The sequence below is a fragment of the Oryzias melastigma genome, linkage group LG20, assembly GCF_002922805.2.
Source record: "Oryzias melastigma strain HK-1 linkage group LG20, ASM292280v2, whole genome shotgun sequence".
Classification (NCBI taxonomy): domain Eukaryota; kingdom Metazoa; phylum Chordata; class Actinopteri; order Beloniformes; family Adrianichthyidae; genus Oryzias; species Oryzias melastigma.
Window position 1 is genome coordinate 6,173,523 of NC_050531.1, and position 13,269 is coordinate 6,186,791.

General features: G+C 40.8%; 3 protein-coding genes across 3 annotated transcripts in view; 2 read left to right on the forward strand and 1 right to left on the reverse strand.

Annotated features, from left to right (window-relative positions):
- LOC112151643 (delta-type opioid receptor) overlaps positions 1 to 5,633 on the forward strand; it is a 17,563-nt gene extending 11,930 nt beyond the window's left edge. Inside the window, exons 3-4 of the mRNA XM_024280672.2 lie at positions 2,000 to 2,352; positions 2,680 to 5,633. Coding sequence (XP_024136440.1) covers positions 2,000 to 2,352; positions 2,680 to 3,209 — 883 coding nt within the window. The 3' untranslated portion in view covers positions 3,210 to 5,633. The remainder of the gene's footprint in view (positions 1 to 1,999; positions 2,353 to 2,679) is intronic.
- A 1,042-nt stretch (positions 5,634 to 6,675) lies between these two features.
- On the forward strand, positions 6,676 to 8,871 carry chmp5b (charged multivesicular body protein 5b). Its single transcript, XM_024279620.2, has 8 exons — positions 6,676 to 6,744; positions 7,336 to 7,440; positions 7,536 to 7,582; positions 7,663 to 7,756; positions 7,828 to 7,899; positions 7,979 to 8,087; positions 8,415 to 8,530; positions 8,600 to 8,871. The coding sequence occupies exons 1-8, from the start codon at positions 6,676 to 6,678 to the stop codon at positions 8,648 to 8,650; spliced, it is 663 nt and encodes a 220-aa protein (XP_024135388.1). The 3' UTR covers positions 8,651 to 8,871.
- A 28-nt stretch (positions 8,872 to 8,899) lies between these two features.
- Positions 8,900 to 13,269, reverse strand: part of fastkd3 (FAST kinase domains 3) — a 5,220-nt gene continuing 850 nt past the window's right edge. Inside the window, exons 2-7 of the mRNA XM_036217420.1 lie at positions 11,405 to 12,861; positions 11,255 to 11,340; positions 9,513 to 9,687; positions 9,369 to 9,438; positions 9,176 to 9,290; positions 8,900 to 9,096 (exon numbers count right to left, since the gene is read on the reverse strand). Coding sequence (XP_036073313.1) covers positions 9,001 to 9,096; positions 9,176 to 9,290; positions 9,369 to 9,438; positions 9,513 to 9,687; positions 11,255 to 11,340; positions 11,405 to 12,833 — 1,971 coding nt within the window. The 5' untranslated portion in view covers positions 12,834 to 12,861 and the 3' untranslated portion in view covers positions 8,900 to 9,000. The remainder of the gene's footprint in view (positions 9,097 to 9,175; positions 9,291 to 9,368; positions 9,439 to 9,512; positions 9,688 to 11,254; positions 11,341 to 11,404; positions 12,862 to 13,269) is intronic.

Consider the following 13,269-nt stretch of genomic DNA (forward strand, 5'->3'; position numbering starts at 1 on the left):
TTTTACCTGTTTATCTTCTATAAAAAGTTACCATCACTTTTCATTGTAATGTTAGAATTTGATATACACTATTAGTGAAAGGTTTAACTCCTCAATTTCCCTAAAAAGTCTGCACATACCACAAGATAACTGACTAAAAAGGATTTTTTTTTTCTGTACCTGCTCTAAAAATTATCCTAAACAGCACCTTAGTCTGAAGTTGCACTCCGTAACGGATATATTTTTCTTCAAATACTTGGATTACTGTAAGCCTTAAACTCTTAGTGTGTTTTTTTTATCATCTTTGACAACATGGTGACTATAGTCGAAATATATCCCTGCCCTCCTTAGCTTAATTTTGAATACGCAACATGAAAAAAAATTTTTTCTACAAGTGAAGACAGATTAAAAACCAAAAAGGATCCAGTCTAACTACATTTTTTTTTCAAAATCTGATAAAAAACATTTTTTTTATTCTTTTCATCCACATAAAGCTTTATTCTTTATGTAATCTTGGACAAAAATACAGTAAATAGAGCTGGCTTTTTTATTCTTAAACTTCAACTTTGTAAAAGTCATCCTGCAGAAAAGGCCATCGTGACTTAATGTGATTTAAATGAGCTGCATGGTTTGCCGTAAGCAGCATTGCATACATAACAATGAGAAACACTGCATTACAAAGTGAAAAAAGTCTCATACATGGTTCATTCCAATCATCTTTTGACCTCTTTTAATTACGATCGTGCCGTTTTTAGAAAAAAATTAAGATATTGTTTCTGCAAAGCAACAGGAGCTTAAAAAAGAAAAGAAAGGAGAAAAAAATGTAAAAAAAAAAAGAAAGAAATTCAAGAGAATCTGGACTCAGACAAAAAATATGGCGCTCAAAAATTAGTAGCTGGAAGTCCCTCCCCCTGCTGGAGCCGCAAAAAAAACATATCCATCCATTTTCCTGACCGCTTTGTCCCTTTCAGGGTCGCGGGGTGCCGGAGCCTATCCCGGCTACTGAAGGGCGAAGGCGGGGTACACCCTGGACAGGTCGCCAGTCTGTCGCAGGGCCTCAATCACACACCCATTCACTCTCACATTCACACCTAGGGGCAATTTAGAGTCACCAATTAACCTATGAAGCATGTTTTTGGACGGTGGGAGGAAGCCGGAGTCCCCGGTGAAAACCCACGCATGCACGGGGAGAACATGCAAACTCCACACAGAAAGGTCCCAGCTGGGATTCGAGCCGGGGCCTTCTCGCTGTGAGGCAAGAGCGCTAACCACTGCGCCACCATTGACCAGAAGTTTTAAGCTTCAACCTTTTTTTCCATTTCTTCTCACTTTTTTGAATATTTTTTGCTGATTGGTGATACTCTCTGTCATAGAGAAAAAAAAAACGACATTTTGCCATCTCTAATCAGCTATTTCACAGTGATAAAACAGCATTTCGACGGCTTTTTCTCCGGAGTTAAACGGGTGTAATTATACACATTTGAACACTTGTTAATATTGACTTGAAAGAAATAAAACGATTAATATTCTCTGTCCCATTTGAACTCATCTTGTACACTAAACTGCTAGACAGTTACAGTTCAATCACATTTAAAAGCTGATAGTTCTGAAAGGTTTTTAAAAATATTATTTTTGAAAGAGTTTCCTAAAGTTTAGTAGATTTCCGCTTATGCAACCGGTTAAAGTTGCGAAATTTTCACTTCTGGTTAAAATTGATTCTGACCCTTCTAGAAGTTTGCCTCTGAGTTGGAGGAGTTGCCATTGGTGCAAAGTAAGCCCGCCCCCTTCCCCATCATCCATCTGTTTAAATTCTCTCCCGCTAGTGTCCAATATTGCAGCTTTTTTCATGATTTAAATAAAAAAATACAAAAAAAAAGAATTATGAGCTTAATTTTTCTTTATACATCATCAGATAATATCCAAAAACACAATTTTACCAAGTTTTAAATACATAAACAGTCAAGAGGAAAGGTCTTCCAGCTTCTCACCCGGACGGCTTTGTGTTCTGCATGTTTAACAGGTACACAAAGATGAAGACAGCCACCAACATTTACATCTTTAACCTAGCGCTCGCCGACGCCCTGGTCACCACCACCATGCCCTTCCAGAGCACGGACTACCTTCTGAACACCTGGCCCTTCGGTGAGGTGGTCTGCAAGGTCTTCATCTCCATCGACTACTACAACATGTTCACCAGCATCTTCACGCTCACCATGATGAGCGTGGACCGCTACGTGGCCGTGTGCCACCCAGTCAAGGCGCTGGACTTCCGCACCCCCATCAAGGCCAAGCTGATCAACGTGTGCATCTGGATCCTGTCCTCGGCGGCGGGGATTCCTGCCTTTGTCCTGGGCGGCACGCAGACGAACAGCGGTGAGAGCGCTTTTTCAATCCCATTTTCCCCGCTGTTGCAGATTCATGGCAAGCATGAACTAATAGGATTTTAAGAGCTGGAATATTTTTTCATCAAATCCATCTGTCAGTGGTAAGTTTTCCATTAGCCACACATCATACCCATTATTTCTGAAAACAGATGATGCCAGACAAAAGAGCAAAATGTTCCCTTCTGAGTGCTGATTAGCCTTCCACAAAAGCCGACTAAATTGATAGAAAGCTTCAAAAATTGATTTTTATTCATGGTAAAGCAGAAGTGCACTTTGTCATTTACTGATCATTTTCTCCCACCTTTTCCTTCTGCAGATATCACTGAATGTGCCTTACAGTTCCCGGAGCCGTACGCCTACTGGGACACCATGATGAAGATTTGCGTGTTCGTCTTTGCCTTCGTCGTGCCTGTGCTCATCATCACCGTGTGCTACTCCCTCATGGTCCTGAGGCTGAAGAGCGTCCGGATGCTGTCGGGCTCGCGCGAGAAGGACCGCAACCTGCGGCGCATCACGCGGCTGGTGGTGGTGGTGGTGGCCGTCTTCGTGGTCTGCTGGACGCCCATTCACATCTTCATCCTGGTCAAAGCTCTCGTGAGCGTGCCCGAAACCACCGGGATCATGGCGGCCTACTTCTTCTGCGTGGCCCTGGGCTACACCAACAGCAGCCTCAACCCCGTGCTCTACGCCTTTCTGGACGAGAACTTCAAACGCTGCTTCAAGGACTTCTGCCTGTCGGCCAGACTCAAAGGCGAGAAGATGTCGGGGAGCAAGAAGACCCCCAGCACCATGCAGGAGGCCGCCATTGCCCTGGAGAACCCGGACGGGACTAGTCGGCCCACATGACTAGCGGTGGAACTGTCTTCAATTTCTCATATAGGAAAAGAAGACTCAAACGATCTAGGTTTAACACACATCACGTCAGCCATGTAAGATGATTTTTATCAGGAAACAGTGCCATTACTGATAGAAAAATGCTTTTTCTATGATTTCACCGGTTACAGCATTGTCGATAACTCCGTCATCCAGGGTGTGAGTTGGCTTCACTCCCAGTAGCTGAAGTTGTGTTCGAAAAAACAGGCAAACGTTGAAAAACGTTCCTTTTTTCCCCTAGAAAGGCATTATTTCCATGCAGAACTGATGAAGACCTTTTCTCTCCGAGGACATTTTGACAGGAATGATGGAGAGTTGACTGCACTGCGTTTGAGGGAGCCGTCTTTACTCTGAACGGCTTTAACTGTCGGCGGGAATCTTGATGGCGCCGAGCTTTTGGGGTGATGTTATTGAAAGGCATCTGTGCCTTTTCTTCTGCGTAAAAACTAAATGTCACATGTGAAAAATGTACATTAAATAACTGTAGAGGAAAGAATATGTTATTTTAATCGTACTAATGATGAAATCCTCTTTTTATTTATTTTTAAAGCGTTCTCAGTGGTCTTTTAATATATATATTTTTAGCCGAAAGTTACAAAACATTCATTTTTTTCTGCAACTGCAACATGATGCATAAATATTCAAACTTTTTGTAAAATATTCTTAATTTTCTTCTTAATTTTTGGGCAATCTGATAAAATTTCTCTATTAAAGCCCCACTTTGATCTATTTTAAACTTGTTCCTATTGGACTTTTATTTATGATTATACCCAGGTCCGGTTGAATACTCGATCCTGATTGGCTGCTGGAAGTGGATTAAAATGTGACAATCCACAGTGATAATATATACAAAAAAAAAAGAAGTTCCAGTCACATAGCTCCAATGTTCTTTACGAAAAACCAGTGCTCACTACGTTAGCGAATATAGACCACAATGCATTGCGGTTGAATAATTTTTACCAAAAAAAGTGCTTAAATGCATAAACTATCCACATTTTCATCATCAGAACACAATGGAGTCACAAATAGATACAGTGAAATGTTCGTACTGATTAGATTTTTTGGAAATCTGTGACATCATCGTTAAAGAAAAAGAAAGAAATGTAGTGAGCATGGTGTCCAAATTGCTTTTAAAATCCAGGGCACTAGATAGTTTCTTTAGTAGTTGGGAATTGGGGTGGGAATTTAGACATAGCCAAAGTCATTGAAGTCAACAAAATTTTTTCTCATCCTCTCCAGAATCACAACATTTGAATAATAAGGCTCAGAAATGCAATTTTAAGCTTAATTTTCTTAATATATATCCTTGCATCATCAGAAAAATGTCACAAGACCATGTTAAAAACGCCATTTTCATCAGAGTGAGTCTTAAGGAGTTTTATCGAGAACTATTTTAAAGAGAATAGGCAAAGAAAATGTAAAAAAAAAACACACACATTTAATTTAAACCAGAATTTATTATTATTATTAATTATTTGCCACAAGTGCCTCCAGCAGTCCAGGATAACACGTTGGTTGCAGCAGAAGTTTGAAACAGTACCTTGCATGAAAAGCTTAAAGATGGGGACATAAAACTCTGGCAACGGACATGTACCAAAAGCCTTTAACCCCCTCCCCTGAAGTGTGTGAACAGCGCTGATTGACCTCAGTGTGAGTGACTCACAGCGGAGGAGATGAAGTTGGGTAGGAGAAAGCTGAGGTTAGAAGAAAAAAATTAACATATTCAGCTACGACAAAGCTCCTTTGTGTAAGAAAAAAGAGTCAAATCCTGGACTTGAATGTGCATTTCAATTTGACAGAGGGCTCTCTATCAGTGTCCAGACTGATACTTTCATGTGTGATGTTCTTAATTAAGCTCATGCACTGTTTTTGGCTTTTACTAAGGTAGATCAAAGTCCTGTTATGTTGTGATTGTCGTGCAACCTGAACTGCTATTGTGCATCTATGCTAACACCTGTAAAGTGTGGTTCTGTAAATTCCTTATTTTGTACAGATTCAAAAGCTACGTGCGCAGACGTCATTCAAGTAAACTGTAATTATAGCATGCTAACCATTTTTGTTGTATTCTCAAATGTACCATCAACATAATGGACTGCTGTTATTTTGAATGTGCTGCAAACTGACTGTAGTTTGTAAAATATGTATAAATTCAAAGTAGTACTCTCTTTATCTGGCTGCAACATGTAAACAGACAAACAAAAAAGTAGCATTTAAAAAGAAGGAGTCTACAGTGTGACATTGATAGTTTTTAGCTTTTCAATCTCTTTTAATATATATGTTGATTTTGTCTCCTGTCATTTGTACAGGACGTGTATTGATCCTGTCTGTGATGCTCTAAATGTTGATGCAAGCTTAATAAATCTAAACTTATTCCGCTCTCACAGGGTGACAAGCTCATCTTGTTGTCAGGTTTCATTTGTGGTAACTCGGTGGGACGGCACCCCACAGTGGAATTATTCCCGGCTTTGCTGTTCATCAAAATCTCTGGAGTACACGTTTGGTTTTAAATCCAAGCCTCCACACACACTGATTTTTAGTTTTTTACTTTCTTTTATTTCAAACATATTATAAAAACAACAACAGATAAATGTATACATTCGCTGATAGTGATAACTGTAATTTGCCATTCAAAAGAGTCGCTCATAATGGTTCAACTTTGTCAACAAAAATACAAAACAACAAAAACAGTATTAATGTCATTATATGCATGAAGATTTATCAATTATTATCTCCGAACATAATACATAAATACCCAGATTTTCATTACAATTATCATGGGGCTCAGACACCGACAGAAAAACCATGACTATTATCTATTTGAGATAAAGATTTATAATAATTTCTTTGTATTTATTCCCAAATTGACAACATTTTTGGAGCATTGTTTTATATTTGAATGTTATTCATTCCATAGTTTTATACAATGTCTTAGGCATCAGGGGTGGATTCATATTTTGCTGTGGTCTAGCTTCTCCCCCTAGAGGACAGATAGTGTAATTAATAAAAAAATAAAGATTGCTTCTAAAAAATACATATCCGTTATTAATACTGTAAGAAAAATATAAATAAATGAATAATGTTATAAAATAGAAAAATATAAATTAAGATAAAGAAAATTAATCTAATAAGTAGCCAAGTAAAAATGATTGGGCAACAAAATTAAATATACTAGATAGCAAAAATGTATTAATGCGCCTGTAATTTCTAATTTTTACAGGATAATGGCCGTACTCGGCTTCCGTTGATAATAAACAAAATGTGTTTAAATAAAGTTGCGTGTTGGAAATTTCTCCTGGGGGCGTTACCAATGAGTAAGCATCATGTGACTGACTGCTCTGACGTCATTTTCCTCAACGTCTTCCGGGTGTGGACGGTGGATTTGTCGACAAGCGACCAGCCCAGCTTTTCTTTTTACTTTTAGTTATTAAAACTTGTCGAAATGAATCGTATTTTTGGCAAAGGTAAACCCAAAGCTCCGCCACCAAACCTGACGGACTGTATAGGAAACGTAAGTATCAACTTTTATAAAAACTTTATTGACTTCTGTTGTGAACAAAGTAAACAACTCAGCTAACTGTTAGCTAACTTTGCGAGCAGAAGCGAAGAAAAGAACGATTTGATACAATTTTCGTATTAGTTGCTTAAACAAAACACTCAAATATGTATCTGTGAAATATTATTTATGTTGACCATTAGTATCAGCGTATATTTTAGGACCCATAATGATTTACAAGCGTTTGTGTGTTTGTTTGTTTCAAACTTATAGATTAAATCATTAACTTTGCGGTTAAATATCTTTCTTCTCCTTCTTTAGGAAATTGGAAATTTGAAAATAAAAAAGTTACATTAATTTTTGAGCAGTAATTTGATCCTTTCGGGCACTTTAGGGTTGCTTACAGCATCAAGTTATACCGGTTGGCCGGCTATTATTAGCCGCTTGTAGCTAAAGATGATGTCATAAATGTTCTTATTTTATGTCCGAATAACCCCAGTGATTAAATGTAAATATTCACAGGCGCTTTAGTGAATTAACTACCTTCTATTTATTTATTTATTTGTGTATTTAATGTAGGCCGATGTGTTGTTTTTTTGCTTGTAGGTTGACACCCGGGCGGAGTCCATCGACAAGAAAATCGCGAGACTTGACGCAGAACTCGTCAAATACAAGGATCAGATGAAGAAGATGAGAGACGGGCCCTCAAAGGTGAGATTAAATACCACATTGTGATGCAAATGTGGATTCCATGAGGCTTTCAGTCTCCGTAAAATGAATGTTTGGCCTTTTTTGTTATTCCACAGAACATGGTGAAGCAAAAAGCAATGAGAGTTTTGAAGCAAAAGAGGATGTAAGTTGCTGTTTTTCCCACCCCACCTCACAATGTCATCTGTTTACTTCATTTAATTTCTGTTTAAATGTTTTTTCCAGGTACGAGGGCCAAAGAGATAACCTCATGCAGCAGTCTTTCAACATGGAACAAGCTAATTACACCATCCAGACGCTTAAAGACACTAAAACTACTGTAAGAGGTTTTAATATTTGAGAGAAACAAACATGATTTTCTTTGTGCTCAGATTTTTAATCTCCTTTTAGGTTGATGCCATGAAAACAGGCCTTAAGGACATGAAGAAGGCATACAAGCAAGTGAAAATTGATAAGATTGAGGTATGTTTGTGTTTTGTTTTTCATCATTCCAAAGCTTGTTAGGCTTTTTTAATGAATTGTTTTTTTGTTTTGAAAAAAGGATATCCAAGACCAGCTTGAGGACATGATGGAGGATGCTAATGACATTCAGGAGGCGCTGGGCAGGAGTTATGGCACACCTGACATCGATGAGGACGACTTGGAAGCAGGTCGAGAGAATGATCCATTTGTTCCTCCTGATGTACAAAAGAATAGCTTTTATTTTGAAAGTGGTTTTCCTCATTTAGCAAGGTGTTTTAAGTCAAAATGTGGACTTGTTTTCTTTTTATATCTAATATTTTTTCCAATTTGTCTACTTGAGAAAAGAACTGTTGGATAATGAAATCCTGCTGATCTGAAAGCCAATTAAAAAGATGCAAACGAAACCCAATCACATGTATTGGGGATTAAATTATTATGGAATGGCTCCATTTGTTTCAAAATCTGATATTTGATGATTTTCACGCATGATTATCTTTATCGTCTTTTGTCCTCAGAACTGGACGCTCTGGGAGATGAGCTCCTCCTGGATGACGACAGCTCCTACCTGGATGAAGCTGCGACTGCTCCTTCCATCCCAGAGGGCGTTCCGGGCGACAGATCAACCAACAGGGTACAAAAAAAGCAGCATTTTTTGGTTTCGTACTTTGTTCTTTCTCGCTAAATCATGTTTTTGTTTCAGGATGGCGTCCTGGTGGATGAGTTTGGCCTTCCTCAGATTCCTGCTACATAAAGAAGTAATCCCAGCAGTTTTACATGTATCATAGCCTTTTTTTCTATTTATCCAACTGACACTCCCGGCCTTAGAGCGCAACAATGAAAACCAAAGCATCTTCTGCCTACGAATGATAGAAACTGTTCTTATAAAATGTCTGAAATTTTGGGGGGAAATTGGGTTTCTCTTAATGCTGTACAGTTTCTGCAGTTGCAATAAAGTAAATTATATTTTTCAAACTACAGAAATGAGTCAGACTGAAGTCACTTTTTCATAAAAAGCTTTTTATTTGCATAATAAATAGGCTGAGACAAAGTTTGAATTTTGGCAATGATGGTTACAAAAATAGATATTTGTGGTGGATATTTTCACCAGCTCATCCGGTATGTGTGTGGGAAGATTTTTTGATGAAGATACTCCACCACACTGGTCTTGTGCAGCTTTTCATATTCATAGTAAGGAATCTAAAAAAAAAAAAAAAAAACATTAATAGTTTAGTTTTTAATCCAGCACATCTCTGATTTGATGAGTGAGATCATTAACCTGAACGACTTCGTATCCCAGGAGCCGCAGATGTCTCTGCTTCATGGCCTCTTTTCCCAGCAGCCGTCTGGAGTTTGAAGTGAACCTCTTCTGTCCATCAATACACAGAGCTACTCTGTAACAGAAGTCAATGCGCGTGCGGTCGATCAGCTGCTCCTCATGAAGCTCTCATATTAGATCATCAGCCGTTTACCTCTTACAAACGTCGTCGATCTGACTGGCAGGCAGCACGTATCCCTTCTCGTCCAGTTTTATCTCCACGTCTGCAACAACGGAACAAGCAGTGCTGCACACTGACCGAGTAAACACAGAATTACAAAAAAAAAAAGTTTTTTACCGAGTGTGTAGCAGTATGGAGTCAGAACTTTGGATGCAAAGTAGGAGCGATCTCCCAACAAATCCACTAATCTGTTTCTCACAGCGTTGTACAGATGTGGGTCAACTGGTGACTCCAAGGAATGACTGGACAGGAGGAAAGATTTGACTCGGTACTTTGGGAGGAGCCGAGGACCCTAAATATGAGGACAAAAGAAATACTTCAAATTTCTGTTAAAGATGACACATAAAGTGTGGCCATTTTGTCTGTGAGGAGATGTTATGGAATACTTTAAATGCTTTTTTTTATTATTTCTTTTTTGACTGAATAATATTAAACTTTTAAAAATGCTATAAATAGAAAAAATAGTGAGTTTGAGGGTGGAAATCAATAACATTTTATTCTATCCAGTCCTTTAAGCCTTTTATCACTTTCTGCTTGTCTTCATATTTATTTAGTTTATTAAATTATTATTCAATTATTAAATGTTTTATTTAATTTTTGCACAGTCTGAATTATCAGCCCTTTTCTGCCTCATTGAAGTTACAGAACAAATGAAATTAGAAACTTCCTTAAAAAATAAAGTGAAATAAAACTTCCATAAGACCCAGTGTTTAAGAATATTATGCAATCATAACAAAGTCTGGCTTCTCTGAGGCAAAATTAGTCTAATAAACATTCATTTCTTTTAAAGACAGTAACTAGAAGTCTAATGTTTTTGAAAAATATATAACAGCCTGCCCTACTTAATTTTAATTGTTTTTTTTTTCATTATCGCAGAGACTTTACCTGTTTTAAGTTTCCTTATTTTGTGTTTGACAACAAAAAAACACTCCACAAAAGTTGTTTATTTTTGGATTTTTTAGTAAATCTACGCTCCTCAATCGTCCCCTTCCTTTACTTCCCTAAAACTCCTGACAACAGGTTGAATGACAGAACCCTGGGCCGCCGAGCGCCTCTGCCTGGTGCGTTCACTGAGCTCCAGACAAAAACAAAAGCAGTTTATCAGAGAAAACACTAGAAGAACCGATCCATTTATAAGTCTTAACATTTTTCCTGAAAAACTGCTTTGTTTTTCTGCGGATTGTATAAAAATTAAAAAAGGGTATTGAAGCAGACCGAGTTGGGCCGATGGGTTTGCTGATGTCCGGAGCTCAGTGAACGCACCACGCGGAGATGCTCAGCGGTTCTGGGTTCTGTCGGTTCTGTCATTCAGCCTGTTGTGGGGGGGTTTAAGGAAATAAAGGGAGGTGGCTGGTGGATGAGACGGAACTTATGCGTTTAAGGGGGCAAAGATCCACTAATAAATAAGAAAAAAGAGCAGACTAAAAAAAATTTAAAAAACAACTTTTGTCGAGTGTTTTCTTTTGGTTCTTTTGTCGCAATCTACTAAATTAAAAGGCTTAAAGCAGGTAAAGTGAGGGAAGGGGGGGAAGGGGTGCTGCAGTATATTCTTCATTTTTTAATAATCAATAACTAGATATCTATCAATAACAAGATCCATCATCTCTTATTATGAGAAAATAATCAAAGAAAAAATGGGGCAGGCCGTTTTCAGCTTCTGTAATTTTTTGAGCAATTTTCTTACAATTTTAAGAAAAACTATTTTGCTAAATAGACAAACAAAATATTTAAGCTTCTTAGATTTTCCTTGTTTGTTTTTTTTTGCCTGGAAAAACAGGAAAAAAACAGGTTTTGTGTGCAGATACCTGAAACACACTGAATAAATACCATTTTAGGTGTTGTCCTCAGTGTTTCAGTACCTCATAGAAAGGACACTCCAGCTTCACCGTCATGTACAGCTGAGTCAGCTGCGCCAGAACGGCCCGGTCCAACCCGGTGGTCTCACCTACACAAACAGAAACATCAGAAAAGCTTCACACCCTCCGTCCGCCTGCTTCTGCCATCATCACCTTGAAGCTGCTGCAGGAAGTAGCTGCTGAACACTTTGGAGACGAAGTTGACGGGGAACCTCTCCAACAGGGTGCAGGCGTGGAGCAGGCTGAGCAGCACCCGCGGGTGGAAGTGGGAGAACCGCGAGTGCAGGACGCTTTCCAGTTTCCTGAAAACCTGGCCTGCGTTGGGCGGGAGGTAGCCCAGCTTCCCGAAGGCGGCGATCTGCCGGGCGACCTGGCTGGTGGTGTAGTCGTCCGCCCGGTACACAAAGCTCTCCGCCAGCGCGTCGAAAACAACGAGGGACAGGATGTTCCTGAGCGCGAAGAACTCCGCCACTTTGGTTATGGTCTCTGGGCTGGAGGTGAAAGTCATGGTAGGAACGTATTTCTCCAAGGCCTCCACCAAGTAGTGATCGCTGTGACCGAAGTGCATGAGCGCCCCGAGGACGCCGGACAGCTCCTCGTCCGTGAAGTAAGGTATGTGCCGCACGGCTTGCTTGCACAAAGTGATAACGAGAGGGACGGCCTGCGTCTGGTTGAGGGCAAAGAGGGCACTTAGCAGCTGGCTGACGGCAGACGGATCCATCCTGGAGGCAGCTGCCAGGGCGTGACTGTGCATGGCGTTCAGCAGGTCCCTGTATTTACCACCTTCACCCCCACATCCCTGCAGAAGTCTATAAGCAGCTACAAGTTCTTCAAGGCTCCACAGTGCAGGCTCCTGCCTCTGGACGAGCTCCATCACCTGCTTCAGCATTCCACACTTCGGACCCTCCATGGCCAGCATGGCCTGGCCCAGAGTGCACAGCTGCCCCACCGTCATCCGCCCCTGATCCAGCCGGGCCTGGCTCTCCAACACCAGCCTGACCATCAGCGTGCTCCAAGTGTCCAAGAAAAGGCGCGTGCAGGCCAGAAGAGCCGACACCAGCCCTGCGTCCGTCAGCCTCGCCGCATCCTGCTCCAGCTGGAAGCACAGAGCCCGGATGCTGTCCTTCTCCAGCACGGCGGGGTCTCTCAGAGAGCTGCCATCCCGCTCCAGGTCAGCCACGCGATGGAGCACAGCCGCCGCCATGGTGTCTGACAGGATCTCCACTGAGTGCAGGAGTTTGAAGACCTCCCGGGAGGACGAGCACCTCTGGAGTCGCTGCTGGAACCCCAGCTCGTCCTCACGCGAGGGCCGGTGCAGCTGGGTGAGACGGAAATGAAGAACCGAACCCTTGTGGAGTCCAACGGAGCTGCCTGCGATGAACACCGGCTCCCTGACGGTGGTAAGGCTCCTCGTCTGTGAATGTCCAGAGCCGTGACCTGGGATGCATGGAGCACGTGGACATGCTGCCCCCAGGAGCTCCTTGGAGGTTCTCACAGGGATGGTGGGACAAAGTCCAGCTGGAGACCAACAGATCCTGGGCCTTCTCAGCAGCAAAAGCCTCTGGATGCATCCAAAAGCCATAACCTGCTCCAGAACTGCTTGACCCCAGCTGAAAATAAAAGATAAAGTGACAAAAACATCCTTTACAACCATTAACATCATAAATAACCACAAACAAAAGCATCAAAATCGCTTTATATAACATTGCATCCTAAACAGTTCATTTAATTATCATTAAAAAGTTTGTTAAAAAGTTCCTAACTCTGCTTCTCCTCTCATACATAACAAGCCAACCTTGAGCCTGATGCCTGCTAGCATTAGCCACTCATGTATACTAGCTACTCCAGGTTAGCATTTCCTCAACTTTTAAAGCTTTTCTGCTGCAACGACCCAAACCCGAGCAATGGGACCTCAACCCGGAAAAGGGCTAATGAAACCGGAGAAGCATGGAAACAGACAAATGCTCACCTGGAGCCGACAACAGCAGCCGGCAGGGTGGAAGCGCCGCTGAGATGTT